Below are 26728 nucleotides of genomic sequence, written 5' to 3' on the forward strand. Positions count from 1 at the left end.
GAGATGTGTAAACGTACACTATAATTGCACACACTCTGTCAACAGTCTATGATATATATATATTTTGTGTCCATTCTCATTTGTGTTCTTTAGCTTCCCTGGACCTGAACCCCAATGTTGATTTCCTCTTTGACTGTGGGATGCCGCCTCATGCTACTTCAGCAGAGCAGAGCGCCGACGTCACTGTTCAGAAGGTATAATACAAGTGTATTTTGTCTGTTTTTTTCTAGATCTTACAATGACTATCATTTTGTATTGAATGAAATAGTGTCATAAACGTTCAACTTATTTGAGAGACGCAGTGGAATCGCATAGGATGCTGGACATCAGGAAAAAGCTGGCACCAACATGAGATGTCTTGGTGTCAGACTTACTGGGGAAAAGTGCTCATGTTCTGCATACTTAGACAGCTGCAACAGGGTCCCAAAGGTGAAATGGCTGAATAACAAATATATCCCTGGCGGAAGGCAGGCAGGCATGGTCCCCAACATACAGCTCATGTAACATAAGGCAACAGTCACAAAACCTACAAGATGGACTGTTTACCAATGAACAGTGTCCTTAAAACAAGAGAGTATTTGACATATATACTGAAATGTTTACTTTTGCGCTTTGGCGGTCTCTTGGACCAGACAAATTCTTAATGATCAATGCACGTGTAGAATTTATGTAATGTGTGTACTCGGAAGAGAATATGAGTAACTAACTAACCAACTACAGTAGCTACCCCTTAACAGGTCATAGCAGTGTGATGTCTAATATAGGCTTTGTGTCACAGGGACCCAAGCGTCAGGCCATGTCAGAGATGACCCTACACGATCCCCTGGACAGTCAGCCTCTCGGCGCTGGTTTGAACAGCTCCCTTGGGGTTAAAGCCTGGAGGTCATGGGCCCAAAGCAAGCACTCGGACACTGACTACAGAAAACGTAGGATATCTCTTGACTGGAACTTTAAATGTACCTGTCTTTGATAGCTCTGCTTTGAGTTTGATAGATCTCCTTTGAGTAAAATGGGCTGTAATGTTTCAATGTAATCCTGATAATAAAGTGCCTGTAATTTTCTCCCTTATAGAAAAACCATTAGACCTTCTCGTGTGTAGTCCTGAGGAACTGAACCATGGCCTGTCGCAGTTTGTCCAAGACATTGTTCATCCTAGAGGGCCGTGCTACAAACCTGACAGTGTATTTTACCTCTGTCTGGGGATTCAACAGGTCTTGTAGTTAATATTTGCAATTTGTGGAAGAGGGGCTTATTCAAATCTTACATGATTTTATTTTTTTATTATACAGTGTTCAACTAAAACATTTGAGCACAGTGGTCTTGTCTTGTATATTTTCCAGTATCTCCTTGAAAACAACCGGATGGTGAATATATTCACAGACCAGTTATATGTCACCTTCGCTGAGGAGCTGAATAAGATTGTCAGCCAATGGCTACCTTCCATGTCACCTAATGGTGAGTTCATATTTCTATTTTATTTTCACACATTTTGTTTGTGTTGTATTTGGGGTGTAAGTAATGTGTTTGGGTGCAGGTGGTCTCGGTTCTCGTGTCCTGGAGGAGCACCTGTGGGAGTGTAAACAGCTGGGTGTGTACTCTCCCTTTGTCCTGCTCAACACTCTCATGTTCTTCAACACCAAATACTTTGGTCTGACCACTGTGGAGCAGCACCTCCAGCTCTCCTTCTCTACAGTCACGCGCCAGGCCAAGAGGAGGTCTACACCACATGGCATGGTCAAGTCGTCTAGTGTCTGCTACCACCCAAAATCACAACACAAGAGAACAAGTAAAGGTAAGAGTTTGTGTGACTAGCCAGGTTTCTATCTAATTGATATATGCGAATATGATAAAATCTGCATAAAGAAAATGTGCTTTTTCCCACCAGTGTTGTGTTTCCACCAAACAGACTTGTTGCAGATAAGTCAGTGTGTGTGTGATGGCGTAGTGGACACAACATACTTTTCCGCTTAAATTTTCATGTACCGAATAAAAATCTAAAGTTCAATGTGTTTCCATTGCATTTTCAACTCTACTGATAGTTTTGTCACAAACTGTGCCTACTCTGGTCTTGGCACGTGTGCTGTAGCCAACAGCTCTCAGATACAGTGCAGGTAGGCTAGTCTACATGATGAGATTGCTATGGATAAGAGTGAGAATATTTGTCAAGCGGCAGTAAAGCATTGATCATCATGTTACCAGAATAAGACCCTCGATATTTATTAGAAAGGGGCATTAAGATCACCGTGCACTTTAACCACCCTGTAAAGTTCATCATAATTTATTTCATCTGTAGCCTAATAAACTGCATGCTTTCCCGAGTTGTAGTGAAAGGACCACACACCATATTATTGCGTGACTCTTAAGTTTACTTCTATATGATGGTTATTATGTCAATATTCACACATGAATGCGTTTCCACGGCCATTTCTCGCATAATTAATTATACCATAATTAAAAAGATCCCACCATGTCGAATGGACAAATTATCTGTCAGCATTTATAAAATTGTACCGAAACTACATGTCTCCATCACAGCTGTTGTGAATTAAAAATATATATATATATATATAATTATGGTACAAGTCACAACACAACATTGGCGTTAATTTGTCATTTTCATGTCTGAGATTTGATTTGGTATAACAAAGCCCAGTGAATGAGAAGTGTTAATATGCTCCTTAGCCCAATGGATGATTGGCTAGTTGTCATTCCCAGTAACCAATGAGAGATTGTGTTGCTTTGGGTCATGGGTCTTGACCCCAGCTTGGGGTGGGGGGAGCAGGTTGCCTATCTTGAGTTGTACCACATTTCAGCTGAATGACTGGGGGCCTGACCAGGGCTAGGGTATGGAGTCATTTTACATGAATATCTCCAACTAGGTGAAATTAAATCTTTGCGTTCATATTTAGAATGTTTGAAAGTCTAGTATAGTGTTATGAGGTCCAGTTTAGTGGTAAGAATGTATTTTCCAAAACATCCTAAAAATACTGTGCTTGTAGATATCATACGCTATTTCCAACAAAACATATTTTCAACTTCAGTAATTTATTTAATTTGTATGTATGCATTGTAGGATCTTTGCCTTTATCTGCTGAGGAATGATGGTTGACATTTGTCTTAAACCCAGGTTATAAGGTTATTATTAAATCCCCTTATCACTACAGTTTTTTGTAAATGCAATTAGATGGTGATGGGCAATTCTCTTAGGCAGGACCACCACTCCTAAACATGGTCCTGCTGACCTCCAAAGAGCTTCCATTGAAGATAAACTGTCTTCCAGCGATCAAATAACATGGTGCTAATGAGTTGTACTGCTTGGAGACCAACTCCTGTGAAATTGTCCTTGTGCCAGTTGTTTATTTAAAACATATAGGTTAGCCTAGACCCACATCTCCATCCTACTCAGTGTTTTTCTGATTACTGGCATGTTCTGACTGAAACATAATCACGTGTTTTAACGTAGGTCTATTTTCAACTTGGCCTGACCATTCTCTGGATATCAGTGTCACTAGCTAGATTCCTCTGGCTTTGTAGGTCAGTTTGAAATTGATCAGTTTGGTACTACTTTGGTGGTTTTATGCTGATGTATAAAATTAAAAAGAGGATTTTAGTGTGACATTGTCACCTGTTGACAGTTGGTGTTCTATGAGTGCTTGTCTTAACTATTCCAAATAACAGTGAGAGAGCTGTTGATGTAGGAGAAGGAAGTTGTTGTGGCCCCCCCCCCCGGTTGGTCCATACTGCTATTTGCAGTGTGTCGGACAGCTATTTATACCGCAAAGTGGAGTTCTCTGAAGAGCTGCTAAGCATGGGAGGTGTACCATGGTATGCGTCTTAGAACTGGCCCTGGCCATACACACTACAAACGCCAACCCCTGGCCTGCCACTGTTTGGGAAAACCAGGAAGCTAAAAGGAGCAACTCTTGAGTTGTGCAACATGATATACGAGTAGAGAATCACTGACTGAATGTCTGAAAAGTGTTTTAGATGTAAATCAACGTTGGATGAAACATGTGGACTTGTGACCTTCATGACAGCCAAAAGTGCCTTTTTATGTAGGAAAGACCCTGTCCATTGCAAAATCATATTCATTTTAATTAAATTTTTAGAGTATGACAGACAGTGACATAAAAAACTAAACTGTTCCCCATAACTGTCTGGCGATCAGCTTAATCAGTTTAGCTTGGCACTAACTGTAGCCAAGTGTTAAAATAAACACCAAGGGAAGTGAAGTGAGCGTGTACTCTGTTCTGTTTACACACAGAGGGCGGCTTGGGAAAGAGGAAACGGGATGAGCCTTCTGAGCTGGAGCAACAAGAGAACCGGTTGAACCCTCTCAGATGCCCAGTCAAATTCTTTGAGTTCTACCTCTCCAAATGGTAAGCAATGTAGACTGGCCAGGTACGCACAACTGAAACGCCAGTTAAAGGACTATCCCTGGGTGTCATAGATTCTGAATGGGTTTGATACATTGCAATGAATAAATTTAAACTGTATAGTTTATTTTGTTAGATTCACATATGGTGTCTGTCTTTGTGTTCCTACAGCTCAGATGGTGTGCGGAGCAGCTGCAGTGCGTTCTACCTGCAGCCAGAGAGCACATGTATGGCTGAGAGTCCTCGCTGGTATTCTGACATCCCCATGGACAAGGGCAGGCTGGGAATTATGCTCAACAGGATCCTGGCTGTCAAGGATGTCTATGATGAGCACCCGGGACAGGGAGACATGGACTGACAGCCACGCAACAAGTTTATATATTGATGCTGATGTGGAAGCCGCTAGCACAAGTTACTTTTTCCATTTTTTTAATTTAGTAATTTAGACGCTTTATCCAGAGCGACTTAGTGAGTGCATACCTTTTCGTACTGGTCCCCCGTGGGAATCGAACCCACAACCCTGGCGTTGTAAGCACCATGCTCTACCAACTGAGCCACACAGGACCCACAAACCTGGCATTGTACTAACTACAATTTAGTTGTTCCATGGTTGTTATATCACCCCTACACAAATAGTTAATTGAGCATTTCCCCCATAGAATTACCATTGTAGCTAGATCTGTATAGAAACTATATTAGCACTGCCGTATACCACCCTCAGTTCAGATAATGTATTTGGAACGCTTAGGTACTTTGGGCATCGTCAAAGACAACTAGTTGAAAGGTCTGGTTTGTATTGGAAACCCATATATTTGTTTGTTATGAAGTGTGCAGAACAGCTGTATAAAAGTACTTTACTTTAGTTCATAAAACTATTTAATTGACACTGCATTTAACTCCCTATGCCAGCCTCACTGGATTTTGTTTCATTCAAAAGCTTAATGTTCATACACTGATAACATAAACAGTAATGTTCAACTTAAACACTTTAAATCTGTGTTTACCCTGTGGCCAGTGAGGTGGAAACCATTTATTGCTGCCGGAGATGTTCACATGTACAGTATCAAGAAACTCATAGTCATGGCAGACGTTTTACTTCATAGCTAATGTGTATATATATTGCCCCTCATAATTCCTTATTGTTACAATCATATAACCAACCGTTCATTAAACCACACAAAAGAAGCCTAACTTCATGATAGAAATCTTTTATTTTAAACTTTTTGATCCTGCTTAATTGTCTTTCATTTACAAACTTACGGTATAATGCATTTTATGTCCTGAATGTCTTGAGAAAAGTTGATTATGTACTATAAAGTTTATTTTCTGTCTTTTTCTAATTGAAGGAATCAAGAATGAATGTCTTGTACAAATTCTTCATAAACAACAGTTCACTATTCATGGTTGTAAAATCAAATGCATGCTTTATCTTAACAGACAAATGTAAGCTTTCTAGTGGGTAGTCTGTGCCAAAAGCATTACACAGACGAGCAATTGCTTTGGTATTATTTCCCATCAGAATAATCGGCATATTATGGGTTTATAAGGAAACAACTTGTTTTGGAACACTGAAATATTATACTGTGCATGGCAAATGTTTGGCTGATGAGAGAGAACCTCCAACAATTACTGTTTGCATACCCAAACTAACTCGTTTATGAAGATTTGTACTTCGATTGGCCTCTCTCTTTGCAGTCAGACTCACTGGCAACCCTCTCCAGTTAGCATTATGGCACTTGTCCTTTACCTCTGGGAGTTGTGCAAGTCAGACTTGGGTCTCGTCGGTTGACCAAGGGATTGTTCTGTACAGTAACATAACAGGAGCCCACCTCTGTTTCTAGCACAACACATGGCATCTGACATCCTTTTCAGTTGAAGTTACAGTTTGAGGAGTGAAATGTTTCATGAGAATTAACTACCTTGAACAATTAAACAAAATGATCATATGCCTCTACAGAAGGTTTTTGTTACTGGCCCCTGACAAATGAGGTGAACTATCCTGTTTTTTAAGTCTGTTTTCACCCCTCAAATTCCCACTTTAGAAGGTTTCTTATTCATGTAAAATCTGGTATACAGTGGGGCAAAAAAGTATTTAGTCAGCCACCAATTGTGCAAGCTCCCACTTAAAAAGATGAGGCCTGTAATTTTCATCATAGGTACACTTCAACTATGACAGACAAAATGAGAAGAAAAAATCCAGAAAATCACATTGTAGGTATTTAATGAATTTATTTGCAAATTATGGTGGAAAATAAGTATTTGGTCAATAACAAAAGTTTATCTCAATACTTTGTTATATACCCTTTGTTGGCAATGACAGAGGTCAAACGTTTTCTGTAAGTCTTCACAAGATTTTCACACACTGTTGCTGGTATTTTTGCCCATTCCTCCATGCAGATCTCCACTAGAGCAGTGATGTTTTGGGGCTGTTGCTGAGCAACACGAACTTTCAACTCCCTCCAAAGAATTTCTATGGGGTTGAGATCTGGAGACTGGCTAGGCCACTCCAGGACCTTGAAATGCTTCTTACGAAGCCACTCCTTCGTTGCCCGGGTGGTGTGTTTGGGATCATTGTCATGCTGGAAGACCCAGCCACGTTTCACTCAAAATCTCACGATACATGGCCCCATTCATTCTTTCCTTTACACGGATCAGTCGTCCTGGTCCCTTTGCAGAAAAACAGCCCCAAAGCATGATGTTTCCACCCCCATGCTTCACAGTAGGTATGGTGTTCTTTGGATGCAACTCAGCATTCTTTGTCCTCCAAACACGACGAGTTGAGTTTTTACCAAAAAGTTATATTTTGGTTTCATCTGACCATATGACATTCTCCCAATCTTCTTCTGGATCATCCAAATGCTCTCTAGCAAACTTCAGACGGGCCTGGACATGTACTGGCTTAAGCAGGGGGACATGTCTGGCACTGCAGGATTTGAGTCCCTGGCGGCGTAGTGTGTTACTGATGGTAGGCTTTGTTACTTTGGTCCCAGCCCTCTGCAGGTCATTCACTAGGTCCCCCCGTGTGGTTCTAGGATTTTTGCTCACCGTTCTTGTGATCATTTTGACCCCACGGGGTGAGATCTTGCGTGGAGCCCCAGCTCGAGGGAGATTATCAGTGGTCTTGTATGTCTTCCATTTCCTAATATTTGCTCCCACAGTTGATTTCTTCAAACCAAGCTGCTTACCTATTGCAGATTCAGTCTTCCCAGCCTGGTGCAGGTCTACAATTTTTTTTATGGTGTCCTTTGACAGCTCTTTGGTCTTGGCCATAGTGGAGTTTGGAGTGTGACTTTGAGGTTGTGGACAGGTGTCTTTTATACTGACAAGTTCAAACAGGTGCCATTGATTCAGGTAACAAGTGGAGGACAGAGGAGCCTTTTAAAGAAGAAGTTACAGGTCTGTGAAAGCCAGAAATCTTGCTTGTTTGTAGGTGACCAAATACTTATTTTCCACCATAATTTGCAAATAAATTCATTAAAAATCCTACAATGTGATTTTCTGGATTTTTTCTCTCTCATTTTGTCTGTCATAGTTGAAGTGTACCTATGATGAAAATTACAGGCCTCTCTCATCTTTTTAAGTGGGAGAACTTGCACAATTGGTGGCTGACTAAATACTTTTTTGCCCCACTGTATATTGTTTTAGATAATACAGATATGGTCCATTCTGATCAAGAATGTCTGAAGAGGAAATAATCTTATCTTCCATATTGTTCCTTCCCTAACCTTGCTCTCCTGATACAATGCTTTCCATCAAAGGCACATTGTCTATTCTGGTACAGGGTGAAATGTATATTGTACAAATTTGACTGTGACACTTTTTGACTATGATGAGGTGTTACGCTTGTGTATACACCCTGGTATTATACTACGGAAATTGTTTCCAAAGCTACAATGAGGACTTGTGCAGAGCATAATCAACAACCTCTGAAAACTCATTTGCTTTTGAGAAGGAAATGGCTCAATTATTACGTTAACTGTTAACCATTATTTTAATGCATCACCAGAAGTCCCACTCTGGACACAAGTCAGTAGGTCCATGGCCCAATACTTCCCCCCCCCCCACCTCAAAGTTGGAAACACAAAAGTTTGAACCTTTAGGCCAAGCACCTCTATAAAACCCAGTGGTGGAAATGCGCCATAACTGTCCTTCAGATCTTCAGATCGTCTAGTCTGGTCTTACTATTGCTGTGCTTGCTGGATCGACTGGGTCGCCGTTGTTTCTCTGAAGGCGACTCTGGAGCAGAACTGGAGCCTTTCCTTTCTGTGGTGTCACCCCCTTCTGGTTTACTGTTCATCTCTACGGCCAGGTTGTCTCTGTTCTGCTTGTAAGCCACTTTGCTGTTGTAAGGGTGGTAGGCAGAGTCAGGCTCATTCATGATGTACTGGTCTGCATGGTAGGGCTCAGGGGCTGGGTGGTGCCTAGGGAAGTAGTTATAGTTTGGGACAGAAGGCACCACTGCCTTGCTGGGGGCCTTGGACCCTGTCTCACATGGGGTCTGGACGTGTCTGTACCGGCGGCACTTGGTGAACCCCAGGTGATACATCTCCACTATGTTCAGCACCAGAGATATGCATGCCACTGCCAACATGAAGAGGATGAAGATCGTCTTCTCTGTGGGCCTGGAGATGTAGCAGTTCACCACGTTGGGACAGGGTGAGCGGTTACAGGTGTACAGAGGTTTCAGCTCAAACCCATAGAGCAGGTACTGAGCTATGATAAATCCCACCTCGAACAGGGTTTTGAAGATGATGTTGAAGACGTATGTGCGCAGCAGGACCCCCTGCAGGCGGACGCGGCCCAGGTCGTCCCGGACGGGGGGCTTCTTGGGTTTGGCGTCAGGCAGCAGCTGCTGCTTGTCATTGTGGATGGCCAGTTGCTCAGCCAAGTCTTTCTCTTTCTGCTTCTGTTTCTCCTCCATGCGCACCAGGTGCAGGATGTGGCCCAGGTAGATGAGAGTGGGCGTGGACACGAAGATGATCTGCAGCACCCAGAAGCGGATATGAGAGATGGGGAAAGTCTTGTCATAGCAGACATTCTGACAACCAGGCTGCTTGGTGTCACAGGTGAAGCCAGACTGCTCATCACCCCACACTTTCTCAGCTGCAGCTCCAAGCACCAGGATCCTGAAGATGAAGAGCACGGTCAGCCAGACCTTGCCCACTACAGTGGAGTGCTCCTGGGCACTCTCCAGAAGCTTGCCCAACAAGTTCCAGTCCGCCATAGTGGCTCACTCATAGGCTCAGTCTTACAGAGAAATTTGAAACAGGAACCTGCAATCAGAATAAAAACAATATAAATGAATGTACTGCATCAGACAAACATCACAATTGGATTGAAAACCGTTGCATAATAACTTAGATAGTTTAAGGAAAATTCCTCAACCATACTATATTATTACACCCAGGGTGGCATAATAAATTAACCTATACTGATGCATTTTTATTTATTGTAAAAGCTTGCATTTAAAGATAAGAGCCAAGTATTTTTACTGTGGCTAAACAGACCTCTACAGCTCAATAATGTGATTGTAGTTTGTTTGTTTTTGTTTTTTTAGTGTTTCTGTAAATTAACCAGATTCACTTTTATATATTAGGTTCTGCCCCAAGTTTCTGTGGTTCTGTTTCTTTTAGCATGAAAACATTTGTTCAATACATTAATCTTGTCCCTGCAGAGGCCAACTAAGTGAGATTGGTGCTTCCTGGCAATAATTTGCCATAATTTCTCTACAGAGAAAGTAACTCCCATGCTTTAACAAGTTAGCAATCTATGGCCTTGTCCTTTCCACACAGTTTATTTTTCATAAACTGGAGTCCTAATTCCGAAAATGTGAGACGTTCTGAAGAACATGAAGAGTATAATGTTGGTCATGTACCTAGAGTGTTGCCATATGCTTGTGAAACGTCTTGTAGAAAAGCTCAGGGTGCAGTGTGCATCTTTTTTGGTTTTACCTTAATTATTCTGAAAGAAATCATTTCCTCAAAGTTCCCTCTGTTTTTATTATTCATTTAACGGAGTGGCTGCGGATCCTTCCTTTAATGGACACACCACAGGCAACAGCAGGACATAACACCTGTTTCCCTGAGGAGAAACCGCCTTTCAAGTTGACCTAGGGTTGCAAATACCAGGAACGAACTTTCAATAAATCCCTGGTTTTCTAGAAATCCTAGAATCCTTTTCAAACCTGTTTGAAATACAAAAACTATACTGAAACTGTTATGTTTGACTCCAAAACTAAATACAATTCAATAAAATACAAATTCTCAACTTTGGGCATTCAAGCTTTTGGGGGATTTTCAAGCTACTGAATCTGGCTGGTAAATGCGGCAACGAGATGGCCTTCTTTCAAAAAGGCCTAGCTCTGCATTACTTTCGCTAACTATCACTAGCTAACAAGGGGGAAACCAGGTAGGTAGCCAACTTGATTCTTCTTACATGTACTACTACGGTTAAAAAGCATTGGATTGGTGTAAACATGGGCGAGAGAGAGTTTCCTTCTACCTTATCGTTTTGCACCATTCTATTCCTTTTAAAACCAAGTCACTTTGAGATTAATTTTGTAATTTAAACCTAACCATAGCTCTCGAGAACCCAAGACCATACAGCCATAGGGTTCTCATTTGAACAATAGATCAGAGCAGGGCAAACGTTTACAACTATCCCGACACTGTCTAACCGTTAATAATCACTGTGTGCAATACGATTTTGGAAACCTCAGAAATTCTACTTTCACATCAACCCAAAATGATTGTACAAAGACAAAAGATACATTTACTGTGTGCCGTTTTAACACAGATTCCCACAGATGTGTTTTGCATTGCACTTCCTGAGGTAATGGCGACAGAATGTCGGCTCAAAGCGGTATTACACAAAAAACCTCTGGAAATCTGCGGTAAAACAGCTAACAGTAAATGTATCTTTCGTATTTGTAAAGTAATTTTTTAATGATAATTAAGTTGTGTTCAAGGTTTTCCAAACCGTATCACAAGCAAGAATCAACTGTTTCTAGATAGAGCTTTTCACACTTGACTAAATCTCCTACGCTAATCAAAAGGGATGTGGAATGACTCCAATGTAGCATGAGAAGGGCTTACCTAACCTACTGTATGACCTGACCCATCACCTTATGTATTAATGGCCCCCAGTTGCAAGAAGTGGCATCCCCAAAAACATAAAAAACGATACAACCCAAATGCCTCATAGCCTCCCATGTATGTTTTCGGTCCCTAAACCTAAAACTGAAACTAAATAATATAAAAACGAAATAGAAATATTTTATACAACTCAAACTAAATAAAAACTAGCAAACCAGGTTTGAAAACTAACAAACTAAACTGAATTCAAAATAAAAAAAAATAAAAAAGCTGAATATAAAAACACAAAACTATAATAACCTTGGTCTACACAACAGTCTTAACATTTTGCTGCTTTAAAATTACATTTGACAAAATCCTACTGAATTACACAACCTACTTTGAATAAGATTCTACTAACTTTGCACAACTCTTAGTACATTTGGTTGGGAGCCATTGATGGACAGCAATATTTAAACCGTGTCTTTGATTTTCAAGCAGATTTAAGTAGGACTGAAACTGGACCATCGAGGAACACTCAACATCTATTGGAAAGCCATTCTGGTGTGTCTTAGGCATTAACATTTGTGTAATTTCCCATTGAAAAATAAAACCCTATCCCAAGGTTCGGAATTCAGAAGGCTGAGGCAGGGTTTTCTCTAACTTTTTATCTGTGCTTTGCTCCTTTCATATTTATTTTTGTTCTGATCAAGTCCCCAGTCCATGCCGGTGACAAGCATACAACATGATGCTGCCACCACAATATTTGAAAATATTACCTTTTTAGATTTCCTTTTAAAGCATAAAAATGTGAAGAATGTGCAAGGGCTGTGTAGACTTTCACTAGCGACTATGTACCCATTGAATGCATACTAAGTACTGACTGTACCCATAGTATGCACTGGAGCAGGTAGTGGCCTGGCCACTGTATCCTACTGCCAGGCAGGAGCTCCAAGACAAACGCACTGACACATATGGCCTCGACAGGGTGTAGCTCTCTTCTCCCTAGATATAGGTTTCCAGGGGTTGAGTTGTCACTTTAGTAAACATACTGATTGATGCCAGTTGGACTTGCCTATGGAAGTGGCGGTCAGGTTCCCAGATGAGTTTCACTTTCCATACAGGGATTTTAAAGTTATTAAAAACTAGGATGCTGTTACCTAAGGGCCTTCCATGACAGTGTACTGTACATGTGGATGGCCAAGAACTTGTATCAATCTAGGAATTCTCTAATTACATTCCTCATAGTCCATGGTTTAATCATGGTTTAATCATTGCACTGCAGCTACACTCACTGTAATGGTTGACTTCCCTCATAACAGTTTGAAGTTGAACCATTTCAGAAATTCAGAGACTAATATCCCAGCTAGCACATTTGGTTCCTTGGAAGTTGTGGGAAAGTACATTTCTGGTTTCCCATTGGTTCTGGGAATTGAAGCCATAAGTTTTTTGAACGGAAGTGACATTTTTACCTATTCTGGGAACGTACATTCTTTGGTCCTGAGAACTATGGTTCCCTGAAAGTTTTCCTGGGAGGTTTTATTGACGTTTTGAGAACATGTTTCAATAAGACTTTTAATAAAACAAATAGCTTAGTTTAACTGTTTGAAACTCCAAGCATAGATAGAACACTTTTGCTTAGGCATTAATCTTAGGCATTACTGGAATGTGTAATGGGTGTACAGGCTCCTGAGTGGCGCAGTGGTCTAAGGCACTGCATCTCAGTGCAAGAGGTGTTACTACAGACCCTGGTTAGATTCCAGGCTGTTACACATCTGGCTGTGATTGGGAGTCCCATAGGGCGGCGCCACAATTGGCCCAGCGTCATCCGGGTTTGGCCGGGGTAGGCAGTCTTTGTAAATAAGAAATTGTTCTTAACTAACTTGCCTAATTAAATATAGAGGAAATGGTTGAATGTATTATTATTTTGTGAAATGTATGATGTAGAAAGGGAGAGGTTGTTTGAAAGGGTCAGAGAGGTTGGAAGGGAATGAGTGGGTGGTATTTTGGGTGGGGGTGATGGGGCTAGTGAGGTTATTATTTTATTTTATTAGAAATTCAGGGTTAGTTAAGAGAATATAGTGATATAGATAGGTTGTGACTGGCCTCACACTCCAGTACAGTAAGTGGCGGTGTATGCACCTGTCAGTTGGTTGCGATTTGCCAATAAAACTTGAAGAAGATGAATTTTCTTTTATACTGAGAAGAGCTGAATGTATACGTTTTTAAATAACATTCATAGAATGTTCTATGAACTTTATTCAAGTTTTCTTGTGGTTTTTATGCAAAGTTTTCTTAATGTTCCTTGGAACAATTTGAGAACATTACTTTAAATACAACCGAGAGGAAACCTGTACAGTAGGAAACATTATGCTGAAGTACTGAAATTCACATAGAAAAACTTTGTTTCTTAACGTTCTCAGAACAAAGTGAGAACATGACTAAATTGAAAAGAAATCCATCTTTGAACTTTTACGAACTGTTCTGTTAAAGTAATGAAATGACAAAAAAACATTATTTTCTTGGTAAGTTCCTTAAATGTGCTGAGAATGTTCAAAAGCCAAGCAACTATCCTGCATCATTCCCAGAAGTTTTGGGAAGGTAGTACGCAATAACAAAAAATATATACATGTATAAGTTTCATGTTTATGAGGAAACATGTATAGTAGGAAATGTTATGCTGAAATACTGGTTATGCAAAATAACCATAGAACACCCACACTTTCACCAATTTCTAAGAAACATATGGCTTTCAGAACATTATGTGCTAGCTGGGTATTGACCGTATTACTGACCATGTTAATGATTTCTAATGTATGTTTCTTCAGTTGAAACTTCTATAGACACAGTGCGTCAAGACCCACCTTCCCATAATGCTCATCTCCAGTGAAATTGCAGATCCAGTAGTGGCGTCTCCACTTAGGTCGCTATCACAGTCTACACTGTGGTACTCCTGTCCCCGACAAGGCCATGTCCTTTGATAGTGATGATACTACACTGCTAATGTTAAGCACTCTTGTCTCCAAATGGTTTCAACGAGTTTTCAGCTCTTGTCCTGTAAATGTGTCCTGTAAAAGTAACCAATAGGACCTCTGTAAGCACACTCTTTCACTGTGTCAGTTAGCTAGGATGAGAACACTCACTCTCTGTTGAGAATTATAAGGCCCACTGCTAAAGTGATGTTTCTTTACGACTGAGTGGCGTCTAAGTAGTCCAATGGGTGGGTGGGTTTAAGTCTTGCGTGGCATGGCTCTAAATATAATTCACTGTGAAGGGAGTGGCTTTGCTATCACACTCAGAGGGTTTGGGGGGGTTGGTGAATTGGAGTTGAAAGGTAGTGTTCCAAGGCCTGTGGCTGTGTGGAGCGGGAGAGCATCAGAAAATGATAAAGGTGGGCCCTCCCTTCATTGTTATGGTTGTCATTGACTGGCACATACTCCAGTGTCATTGTTAACAGGCTGACAGGAATCTCATAGTCTGTGGTGGTTGTAAATTCAACAAGAGAACATCCTTCCAAACAGAAGCAGTTAGCTATATTTACTTTAACCAAACAACATTTTTTCTGTTTTAGGTAAACTGACTGTTCATTGTATGGATGAAATCATAACCCCTTAAGCATCAAATTGCATGGTAAGATAAATCAACAGAGAAAACAGAAAACATAGAACATATGGTACATTGCAAATCTGCACTTTGAAAGGCACAGTATGAATGCTTACCATATGACTTCCGTGAAAAAGAATTGCTGTATTTATCAGCTTGTTAACAGCAAAGTGTCATGTAAAAATAATGCCATCTACATTTAGAGAAGTAGTTCAGACGGGGCAGTGAAAACTATTGTGATTAGATATCTCTCTTCTCAGTCAGACCTCACATCTGATCGACTCTCTATATATGGTCTCTATTGATGTGCTCCAGAAAAAGAGAAATGCCCTCACACTTGCCCCTGCTAGGTCCAGCTGTCCCCAGGGTGAATATTTCTTAGCCTCAGAGACTGACCCTTCACAAGGCTACGCTATTGATAACCTGGGACCATGCACTCTACCCGGCCAGTCTAAGGTTTTAATTGCTGAAGCTTCGTCAGACATTTCCTCACAGGTGGTCTGACAGCTCACAAGAACTGCAGCATACAGTACCTCTGACTTTAAAAAGCTTCACGAGACTTCATTCTTTGATTGTGTTTCAATCAATAAAATCTATAGATTGGATTTTTCTCTTTCCAATTCTTACTCAATGGCACTGTCAAATGATCATAACCGCAGATAATCTAAACGCCCTTAGTACCTGATGTTTGGTTAGTTTCATATGTTTGTGCTGCTCTCCAGTGGCTTTCTGATGTATCACATAAAGACTTTGTAGTGACGTCACCTTGTAGCTCAAGACAACACACATAAAGCATTCAGAATACACTCATAATAGCTGCGTGTACTACTAACTCGTTAATATTTCCATGTGGCTATTGCACATAATATAACTCAAGTGTTTTATTAGGAATGTCTAATTATATTAGCTACAGTAATACAAATATGTGCAAGACATTCAACATAACAAGGCATGGTATACAACAAAACAGGAACTAAAATACTATCAGGGTTGGGTAGGTTACTTTCTAAATGTAATCTGTTACAGTTACTAGTTCCCTGTCCAAAATTTCAATCAGTAACGTAACTTTTGGATTACCCCAACTCACTAACGTAATCTGATTACATTCAGCTACTTTTAGATTAGTTTCCCCTTAAGAGGCATTAGAAGAAGACAAAAATGTATGTTACTAATTGAACCACATCTATTGCAGGATAAATCAATGTTAAAGTTTACATATCTGGCCATATATGGATGTTACATTTTACTTTATGGGTTGGTTATGCAGGCTTTTTCTAACCCATCGCTTTCTACTACATATAATACAAGTAAATGATATCTTTACATTAAAAACTAAAGTTTATCAGAATTCCAGTCATTCCAATAAATGTTATACCTCTTGATCTTCAAGAATAGGACTTGGAAATATGGAAGTATAGATTAGCCAAATTGTTTTACCTGAGCATAACCCCAAAACTAAGGACTTATTAGCCAGCCCTACTCTGTTGTTTATGATTTTGTTGTCATGGAGGACTGATTGGGCTCATTGATTTAAATTTAAAAATAAATGCTGCGCTCATGAAATGGCATGCTTTGAGCACTACTGAAAAGTGCTATTTATTTGTTAAAAATGAATGCCATATGCTGCATTAGCTACAGGCCTATTGTTTATTTTTTTGTTGGTGACACTTTGATATCTTGATAATATAATGCTGTTCAAAGTGCAAATTCACAGATGAAACAATAACCAAACGGCCATCCCGCCTCAATTTTGGTAAAAAGATGAGGAATGGGCCTGGAGAAATGTAACCATGCTCAGATTAATAGACAAGAGCTATGGATGCAAGGACTGACCACCCATGATATACAATTATTGTTTTAACCATGTTATGAGGCTATAAAGCATTTGTTTACATGTACAATGTTTACAAACATTGGAGAAAAACGTAATATTTTGGATTCACATGGAGTGTGACAGTTGAACTAAACTCATGAGGCATTTATAAGTTATATTCTTCAAGAATCAATGGATATATATAATTTTAAACCCAAATACAGATTGCCCCTTTAAATCAATCAAAAGTCTTCGAGTTTGAACGTGTCCATTAGGTCTATTGATAAAAAAAAATATCAGCATGAATTTATTTGAGCAACGCGGCAGGTAGCCTAGTGGTTGGAGCGTTGGACTAGTAACCGAAAGGTTGCAAAATCGAATCCCCGAGATGAGAAGTTTTTCACTGGCTGTCCACTGTTTTCAAAAACAATGATTGATAGGCAGCTTAAACTTCTTGAATTCAAACATTATTGGGTTCAAATACACATTTAGATTTGCGAACAGCCATCCACAACAACCACAATCCGTAAAACGCAAATAGCTAAATAAGAGAGCAGCAGTGTGATTCACATCAATGCGCTACGCAGATAACAATAATTTGTGATATCCGTATCGCAGTAGACTACACCACTGCTGTCATCCTTACCTCCAAACGTTTATTCAAGTTAGATAATCTTTGGATGCCGACAGAAGTTGCACCATTGGAAGACATAGCTTGGACTGTAGCCTACAAAAGCCTGTTCCTGCTCTTTTACAGCGATCCATCAAGCCCATTTGGTTTGTTATCATAGTGGTATCTGACTTCTGGTCAGACTCGCTCATGTGGAACAAACTTACATTTGCGTCTTTTTTCAATGTTTATGTGAATGTCATTGAGAAAACAGAGAAGTGCCAAATATGTTTTTCTTCTCAAATCTCTTCTGAATTTAATTTAATTGAATCATCTAGTTTTTCAAAAGTATCTGTAATCTGATTACAATATTTTTTGCTGTTACCGTTTTTGTAATCCCTTATATGTGAAGTAAACACTTTACAGTACCACAAATTCTAAACATCCTTTCTCTCACGCACACAATAGTTTTAAAGCACCAATGCAGAATCTAGTAAGAAAAATAATGAGATAGACATGAAAATTAATCATTTGGTTCTTTCATTTTAACTTCAACTAAGCACATTTTCTCATTCACTATTCTATTTTACTCTATACACATGCATAATCAGTCTCATTCATAGCATTCAAAACACTATGTGGATGTCTTGAAGCACTTGATATTTCACTATGAAAGTGAGGTAGTTATTAGTAGTGCTTTGGAATAGCCTCATAGTTATTAGTAATACTCCACCACAACCACCAAATGTTGGTTAAATTCATCACTTGGACAGTTTTCTTGGGTTACTATTTATAATAAACCAGGGGTACCAATGCTTTGTCCTAATGATACCACATTATCAGTGATTAAAATGTCTATCAGGAATTGAAAACTATTTATGAATCATAATACAGAATGGATGATGAGTCGGTTTAGTTGCTTGAATCTTGCAGAGCATATCGAAGGTGACTGCATATTGAATTCAGCTAAATTTGAGACGTTACAAGGTAAGGAAGGGACTGTTAATAAATCAGTTTACCATACTTTTCTTCAGTCTCTTCTTCTGGATTTTGTTCTATATCCAAACTGAAATTGTCCTTTGAGTCATATCTATTTGAAAAGTATAGAAAAAGTGTGAACACCTCATTAATTAATGTTGTTAAGGCCATTACTTTGAGCTTTGAACATATGTGCCCAATTACAGTTACACAGTGTTGGTCCATTTAGCTTGTTCTAGTAGGAGCAGAGCTTTTGGGTGATCCATGCTCCCATGGTTGAGTCTCCAGCATTGCTTAAGTGCCTACTACAGGCCTTTCCCACTAGGAAGACGACCTCTGCGATGTTGAGCAGGATGCAGATCCCTGACACAGCCAGCATGAACACAGTGAAGACGGTCTTCTCTGTGGGCCTGGACACAAAGCAGTCCACTGTGTTGGGGCAGGGGTACGAGTCACACTTGACCAGCCGGATCATCTTATAGCCAGGGTAGATCATGTAGAAGAGGTACATGAAGGTTACCTCAAAGATGATGCGGAAGAAGAGGCTGATGATGTATGTCCACCAAAGTGCACCTGCAATCTTCATCTTCTGGGTCTTGATTTGCTCCAGGTCCTTGGGGTTGGCCCGGCCAGACAGCTTGTAGAGTTTTTTGTCGATGTGTCGGCGGTGGGCCACATGCATGGCCACCAGCAGGGCTGGGGTGGACACCAAAATTAGCTGCAGGGCCCACAGACGGATATGTGAGATGGGGAAGAAGTGGTCATAACAGACGCTGTTGCAGCCGGGCTGCTGGGTATTACAGGTGAAGCCGGACTTCTCATCACCCCACACACTCTCTGCTGCAACCACCAGGACCAGGATACGGAAAATGAAAAGAACAGAGAGCCAGATGCGACCGATGCCCGTGGAATGTCTGTTTACACCGCTGATGACGGCATAAAAGGACGCCCAGTTCATTTTCGATTCCAGGTCTGAAAAACAAGGACGCCATTAAAATTATTTAATTGTAGAAAGCTTTGAGGTCAATAATGTTGGTAAATTGTTGGTAATTTTGCATAGAAAAATAGCCCTATATATGTAAGATATTTCCACAAGATTTCTGTATACAAACACTAATTGCACGTTTTTTTTTATACTAAAAACACAGATTTCACATAACTCGCTTCACCAGTCAACACCACTGTCTGACCAGCACTGGTCAGCGACTGAGATATTGGGAAATCTCCATAAAGCCATCAATTCTCAAAAAGCAGAATCCCCCAAGACTAATTCCATATCCGTCAAAGCCAACGGCAACTGAGGTCTTTCCATCTTGTTATAATTCAGATCTATTGAATTCCATTGTTTTAGTCATTCCTGCCATGGCAGTAGAAGAGACTTGGAGAGGTGGAAGTTACCAAGCTCATCAGGAGGTGTAAGAGGCATAGGCAGCACCAAGGGTGGAGGACAACGTTGTCCCGCCGGTGTAGCGTGGACATTGATGTGCGGCCAGTAGAAAACCAAACCTCTCTACATGCCTTGACGTTGGTGGGCGGCTTAAGAGCGCAAGCCTTTGGTCTGGCACTACACATCAGGTGACCATTTTCCCAAAGTCACTGGCAAGGGAGTATCTGCCCCAATGTGACCAGTGTGCCATGTTGACACTGGCACCAGCCTGCATGGTATATCTATGCCCTCCCCAAGCCAGACTGACCACAGAGTGGGGTCATAGTGGGGACTTTTATGAAATGTTTTATAATATGTAAAGTCACAACAAAGACTATGATAAGCCAATGCCAAAAGAGTCTACAGACAACATGGTTCAGGTCTATTTCACTTTAACTCAGTCAAATCAAGATATAAATGAAAAAACATATTTCAGGATTTAAAAAATGTTATTGGCAGATTTTTTTTTTTATAAAACGAGAAATTAGAGGTGATATGGTAAGAGAAGATTAAAGGAATAGGATTCTTGAACATGAGATCGCAAATTGAATGGCTAAATTAAGATTTCCACAATAAATCCTTTAAGTATAGTTATTATTTAGGATTAGCATGTTTTCTTTATTCTTACAGTGTGCACCCCTGATTTTCTAAGATATTTCACAAGCAGCCTATTATGGCTGTCACTGGAAAGCACAGCTATGGTAATCTAAGCCACATACAATAGGTTATCTATGTAGAGGAATGAGTGAAGAATAATGAAATACAACACAACTGGTGCTTTTAAATGTGAATACATCAATTACACTTTTATAAGGATACTTTTTGTTTATTAGTATTAATCCTAAATAAACATTTCCAGATCATCAGTACAAATGTTTGTTTGACTAGGCAGAAAGATGACCAGGGAGAGATCTCATCCCCTTTAACATGAAACCTAATCACAAACATGTAAATCATGACAAAAAAATGTGTATACTTAATTTAGATTTCATAGCTGTAACAAATTATTAAATTCGTGAAATTACCTTCAGTAGAAGTAGTGCACAAACACGCCCAGAAACAATTGAATTACCATCAGTATAGATGGATTTCTTCCCATTAGTGAATCTGTGAACCAGAACACCAGGCGTTTGCATTGCTAATGATTTCTCTCACACTAGCCACTGCCCTGCACAGTCGGAGTCATATGCTCTTGTGTGAATAATTTACATACAATAGCTGCTTTTATTAGATCCAACAAGCCCCTTTAGAATTCAGATCAAGCGCCTCAGTTTCCGCCTACCCTCAGCAAAGGAAAGAATCTGTGTGGACACAAAGAAGCCTGCCCTATCTATTGTGCACTGTACTGCAAGGGAAGTGAAGGCTGGTTTTGACACAATATGGAGTAAAAATTACTAAACCCAAACAAAGAAAGTCTAACCACATGCAGAGGGAGTAAGTCTTGTAGATAACAGTAGAGAAATAAATGCTTGTTTGTTCATAATTTATTTGGTGTGTGTGTGCATCAGTGTGTGTGGTATTTTCAAAGACATTCTAACCTTTCCTTGTATACCCACCTGCTGTCAAAAATGTAACTGACAATTCTGAGGGATACTTTGGAGAGATAATTTTAAACAAGCCTCAGACAGATTAACATCTCATCTCTAGAGGGTGCTAGGCCCACTGAAGACACATCATGAAGCGAGAACTAGGTGACCCACAATTGAGGTGGTCTACTGGGCATCCTTTTCACAGTTGTCCAATGGGTATAAAATAAACGTTTAGTGAGGATGTGCAATACATTCATTTAATTGGCTGGAAAAACAAATACATTTTGAGATCATAATTTATGCTTTCACCAAAGGACATTAAGTTAGATGGGAGCAATAGTAATCATGTTCAATATATGATTTTGATTAATGCACATTTTGTGTATGTGTGTATATCGATGTGCCAATAACAATTTGCTTGACCATAGCAGCTTTCTGTATCATATTTATTCTGGACCGTATCCATATTTTCAATGCACTAGCAACTTCTTTAAGAATCAATGGGGAAAAAGTACAAAACACTCAAATCATTTCTTGTTACAGTGGAGACCATACAGAATTCCTGCTATTGTGGAGAAAATAGACCAAGAGTTATCAACTCCGACAAAAGAATCCACCAAGTCTGTCAAAACCAGTGCCTGTTCAAACTGTACATTTGTAAGAGGTGGAAAATAAATTAAATGAGTCAGCCATACTTTTGAGAAGAGCAAATTGGCTTTCACAAACAGTTCTTTAACAAAAAGCAAAACAAGATGAAAAGTGGTAGCTACATATCATACCTACATAGCAAACTATTATTCAGTTTCACAATGGACATTGATCAGAGGAAACATCTTTCAATATTGGAGTTTCTTGTGATGCACATCTTCTAGGTATAAGCACATGAGCTAACATAACCAATTAGATGAAGTATGGATGACAAAATTCAATCAATTTGTTGTACCTGTAGAGTGTTACTACCACCTTCATAGGGCATTTCACAAGTCAACAGTTTAAGTTTCGCTGGATACTCTGTATTACTCTGTTTGGGAGCAGCTGTTAGACAATATCATCAAATTCACTTACTAATCTTCTTAAGCACAGCACGGTGCTGTCTCGACAGAGACTGGGCCTTGTTGTCAATGCTTAGTTGTATATTTGCATAGAGCCTACAGATCATATTAATGGCTGCCACTAAATAATGTTCCTCTGATATGGCAACAATGAAAACTGTGATATGCGGCATCAGAAGAAAAAGAGACCATAAACAGACACTTATGAACAGTTTCTGTCTGGGATTGTATAAACCTGCCTTTTCTTCAAGGCCATCTTTCCATATACACTGGCAACTTGTTAAAATGTATTTAAGAGGGAATAAGAGCAGATGAATACTGCAGACCAGGTTGGCACTGTTGCTGTGTTTGATGGTTTGTCAGCCCATGTTTTTACGGTTCCCATAGCCTCTCTGATGTGTATCCTTCCAGTTGTCCCAGTCTCTAGCTTTCTGCAAGGCCTCCTCGTCATCATTTTCAACCCGCTTCTCTTTCTCTTCTTGCTCTCGCTCTTCTCCATCAACGTCCTCTGAATGGGGGACAAATTGTATTTGGTGAATGAGAAAAGGTGTAAAAAAAAACATGGATCAGGACCGTTTGACTTTTCCCCAAAACAATTTATGTACATACGGTTAACTGTAAATAGAAAATAATTCTGAACATCTCTTTTAACCCTACCAGTGCTGCGAGGGATCCCCTGGTCCGGCAGGGCATTTTTCTTCCTGTGCTGCTCATACCAGTCATCCACAGACATAGTAGGCAGGCTGGGATAGCCAGCCCCAAACACTCTGAAATGAATGTCATATAATAAGCAAGTAGCTATGTAATTTAATTTTCATAAGGGAGGTTGGACAGAGTACTTATTTTGTGAGTAGGAAAACAAAAAAAACATTTTACATAAAAATGTGCAGAATGAGAAATAAATAAGTTTGAGCAGGTGCTTACCTGGCCTGAACAGCATCTTTGGTGAGAATGAAGGGTTTCATGGGAGGCCTTTTAGATTGTGATGGCTCTGCTGAACTCTGCACATGGAAAATATAAAGAGCATCAGAAAATCACCCTTTCAATTAGTCATTGGTGAATAAGATTAGTTACATCTTCAAATCTATGTACCTGTTTTAGAACATCCATCCTGGTCAAAATCTCAATTTCCTGATCAATGCTCTCAATCTCCTCCAGGGATACAACAATCCATTTCCTCAAGTTGAGGAGGTAGAAGTCTCTAACTATCTCGTCATCTGCCTGCCCACTGTCCACTGCTGCCTTGATCTCTGATAGCTTGGCCTCTGTGTTCTTCCTCTGGGTGTATCTGCAGAGTATAGCACAATAAATAAGAGTCATCAGACCAATGTGGGTGCAGATGAATTGCCATTATAAAATAAACAAGAGAGATGTTTAAGTTGTTAAAATATGTTATGTCCCTCAGCTATTTAAGAGGCTCGTGACAGGTACTAGACCTTAAAGCATAGGCCTAAATATTACTTGTGCAGTGCTGAATCAAAACAATGCGTGTTCCGATTGTCAAAATTATTGTAATTGAAAAGCAGATGTTTCTGATACCTTTCTATCTTTGCCGCTCTTACTGTCGCCATTGCAATCAAGTCCGGAGGTTTGGGGGGCCCATTTGCAGATTCTTCTTCCAGTGTGCCAGCAGAGTTTTCATTGGTTTTGGGTAGTTCAAACTTTGATATGTTATACTCCTTACATCTTTTCAAGAAGTCCAAAAAGTAACATCTTGCTATCTGAACTTGCTCTAGTCGTTTTGCCAGGTTCACTTGCTTCATAGTAAGAGCCCCCAGGAGGACAGGCAACATCAGATACTTCAGATCTGTGGTTGCTACCTCCTCCAATTCTTCATTTCGGCTAAAAAAACAAACATGAAGAATGAACAAGAATGAACATGCAGCATCATTTTCATTTGCATTGCCTTAGCTAGCTAAATAGATTGTTTACGACTTATCCTAGCCAATCAAAAGTATCTAGCTGGCAAAACTGTCAAGCAACTCTAAGGTGGAATCTGTTCGTTATTTAGTTGGCTATACTCTTTGATATATAATCATGCCCAGTACATGATAGTAACTAGCTACCTGGGTATCTGGCTAGTCATCAAAGCTTGAGTAGATAGCGATCTATAGTTAGCTAGGTGCTAGCTAACGTTAGCAACCTGAACAAGTCGAGCTGGGCAACCATCCGCGTTGCCTCTTCCAGTTGCGTTATCCCACGCTTGATTTTAACCTGGATATGGGTAGCTGCGATGGGATCGTTTGTGGTGTCCACCTCCTCATATAGTTTCCATCCCCGATCTAACAAATCAGATAGTTTAGGCGGTTCTTCTGCCTGACTTGGTGACAAGCTAGTACTTTCAGCGGCTGCCATTTTTGCCTTTTTTCTATGTAATGACTACTATCGGCTTCCGTATTCATTCTACGCTCACTTCCTTTATGACAATATTCAAAAGGTTTCCACTAGTTAGCACAGCCACGAAGTCAGAATTATCGCAAAAATCATTATTGTGGTTAGGGCAATGCTTAGGTTTCACTCTCGCCAAAATCCGTCCAAAATAAGCCTAATGCGTTTCAATGGGCTTATTTTGGACCTAAACTTGTCGCCTGCCTGGACGACTCCCATTGTTAGGGCGGAGACGTGAACATATACTCAATGATATAAACATCTCTGTATAACGGAAGTATGTTGCAAATACTGCGTCCAAAAAAACACCGTTTTTTACTGCAGTAACTTTGCAGTGTAACCACAGTTAACTGCTGTTATTCTGCAATTACTGCGTCAAAAAAACACAGTCGAATGCAATTACTGCAGTTTCAAAACTGCAATCTGCTTTTGTAAGGGCGGCCACTGAGCCACCTGACACTAAAACCTGCCTATCATTAAATGTATTATTCTGTACGTAAATTGTGCAACCCAAATTTAGTATGATCATAGATCAGATATTGCACTGGATGTATAAATGTGAAGCATCCGGTTGGCGTTTCCACTCACTACCAAATATGGTGATGAGAGGAAGCCCAGTGACCGGCAGTTGTAGAAGATTAAGCGAGTTCGATTTATCAAGTTCTCATCGACGAAACATTTGATCTCCCTTCTGTTTCCAAAACTAAAACTAACAGAGTGCTCTGCGTTTTGTAGACTTTACCCTTTGCCAAAGTTTTAGAAAATTGCGTTGTTTAGAAGGAGAGCAAGGGCGATTTTTTTTCAAACAGCACCTAGCAACACATTTAGCTACTTTTAAAAATGTATTTGTAACTTTTTGCAACTTTTAAAAAGTGACTCACGCTAAAATGCACGCATTTTCCCTCTAAATGACACAAAACGATTTTCTCTGTCACACACTCAGTCACAACCCACGTGCCTGGCTGCAAAAGTGCATTGTGAGTGACGTCAGCAGCAGTAGGGCAGCAGCAATTTCAGCAAATTGCAAATCATTGTTGGCTGACTGCAGCAGCAGTAGCACTGGTTCGAAGAGCCAAACCCAATGAATATAGTTGGTCACGAATGTTTGATCTTGAACACAACTTACAACATGTCACAATCAACATTTTACAGGAAAGGGTGGGAGTCTGTACCTGAACAAATGTCAAATCATATTTTTGCCGAGATGGCCAGTCAATTTGAGTAACGACGCATTCGTCATTTAGCAACTTTTAGCAACAAATCAACCTGCCTCTAGCAATTTACCCTGAAAATTAGTTGGCAACACTGATCTCACTAGCTCGTGCTTGGCTCTGCCTACCTCCTTGCTTGTTCTGCCCACCACAATTAATTTGCTCCGTTAGACCAGAGCCTGTAGTTTCCATCTTGGGTTAGTTATACAAATCTTTGGTATAATGCTGCGTTCAAATGCTAGTCAGAACTAGGAAACTCAGAAATGTCCAACTTGCTAACTGATAGAATGCGGCACGTGTATAGCTACAACCAGTTAGTAAGTCAGACATTTCAGAGTTTCCTAGCTAGTTCTGACTAGCACATGAACGTGGCATGATATGATACCTTACGTTTGCCAAAATTTGGCCACGCCTAGCTACCTTTTGCCATTTCTTAGTTGTTTTTGGGCGCGTAATTAATAATAACGCGTAATGACAATACTAGCAAAGAGAATTTAAAACTGATATTAACACGTCACAGGTAAGACATAAAATATATACAAAAGTATGTGGACACCCCTTCAAATTAGTGGATTCAGCTATTTCAGCCACACCCGTTGCTACCGGTGTATAAAATCTAGCACACAGCCATGCAATCTCCATAGACAAACATTGGCAGTAGAATGGCCT

General features: G+C 40.1%; 4 protein-coding genes and 1 non-coding gene across 7 annotated transcripts in view; 1 reads left to right on the top strand and 4 right to left on the bottom strand.

Annotated features, from left to right (window-relative positions):
• Positions 1-6330, top strand: part of LOC110537271 (zinc finger MYM-type protein 3) — a 23592-nt gene extending 17262 nt beyond the window's left edge. Inside the window, exons 19-25 of the mRNA XM_021623190.3 lie at positions 94-194; positions 779-926; positions 1072-1211; positions 1341-1455; positions 1535-1792; positions 4265-4379; positions 4548-6330. Of these exons, the coding sequence (XP_021478865.3) occupies positions 94-194; positions 779-926; positions 1072-1211; positions 1341-1455; positions 1535-1792; positions 4265-4379; positions 4548-4734 (1064 nt within the window). The 3' untranslated portion in view covers positions 4735-6330. The remainder of the gene's footprint in view (positions 1-93; positions 195-778; positions 927-1071; positions 1212-1340; positions 1456-1534; positions 1793-4264; positions 4380-4547) is intronic.
• On the bottom strand, positions 4867-4942 carry trnav-uac (transfer RNA valine (anticodon UAC)). Its single transcript has one exon. It is a non-coding gene; the product is annotated as a tRNA-Val (tRNA).
• Positions 5569-14675, bottom strand: LOC110537272 (gap junction alpha-3 protein). The gene is made up of 2 exons (XM_021623191.3): positions 14314-14675; positions 5569-9649 (listed from the first exon to the last, which is right to left on the bottom strand). The coding sequence occupies exon 2, from the start codon at positions 9598-9600 to the stop codon at positions 8527-8529; it is 1074 nt and encodes a 357-aa protein (XP_021478866.2). The 5' UTR covers positions 9601-9649; positions 14314-14675; the 3' UTR covers positions 5569-8526.
• Positions 14676-15908: 1233 nt separating this feature from the next.
• Positions 15909-21174, bottom strand: LOC110537274 (gap junction beta-1 protein). 2 transcript variants are annotated; one of them, XM_021623194.3, is made up of 2 exons: positions 20905-21174; positions 15909-19425 (listed from the first exon to the last, which is right to left on the bottom strand). In XM_021623194.3, the coding sequence occupies exon 2, from the start codon at positions 19409-19411 to the stop codon at positions 18689-18691; it is 723 nt and encodes a 240-aa protein (XP_021478869.1). In that variant the 5' UTR covers positions 19412-19425; positions 20905-21174; the 3' UTR covers positions 15909-18688. The 2 variants fall into 2 exon arrangements, with proteins under 2 accessions (XP_021478869.1, XP_021478868.1); XM_021623193.3 differs by lacking the exon at positions 20905-21174 and adding an exon at positions 19852-19979.
• Positions 21175-21840: 666 nt separating this feature from the next.
• Positions 21841-26280, bottom strand: igbp1 (immunoglobulin binding protein 1). Of its 2 annotated transcripts, none has more exons than XM_090192110.1 (6): positions 26188-26280; positions 24000-24302; positions 23553-23748; positions 23385-23461; positions 23118-23227; positions 21841-22968 (listed from the first exon to the last, which is right to left on the bottom strand). In XM_090192110.1, exons 2-6 carry the CDS (start codon positions 24251-24253, stop codon positions 22820-22822), a joined length of 786 nt encoding a protein of 261 aa, XP_090048236.1. In that variant the 5' UTR covers positions 24254-24302; positions 26188-26280; the 3' UTR covers positions 21841-22819. The 2 variants fall into 2 exon arrangements, with proteins under 2 accessions (XP_090048236.1, XP_021478867.3); XM_021623192.3 differs by lacking the exon at positions 26188-26280 and adding an exon at positions 24604-25645.
• Positions 26281-26728: the final 448 nt, after the last annotated feature.

Source organism: Oncorhynchus mykiss, chromosome 12, assembly GCF_057628025.1.
Source record: "Oncorhynchus mykiss isolate SJ-2025 chromosome 12, ASM5762802v1, whole genome shotgun sequence".
NCBI lineage: Eukaryota > Metazoa > Chordata > Actinopteri > Salmoniformes > Salmonidae > Oncorhynchus > Oncorhynchus mykiss.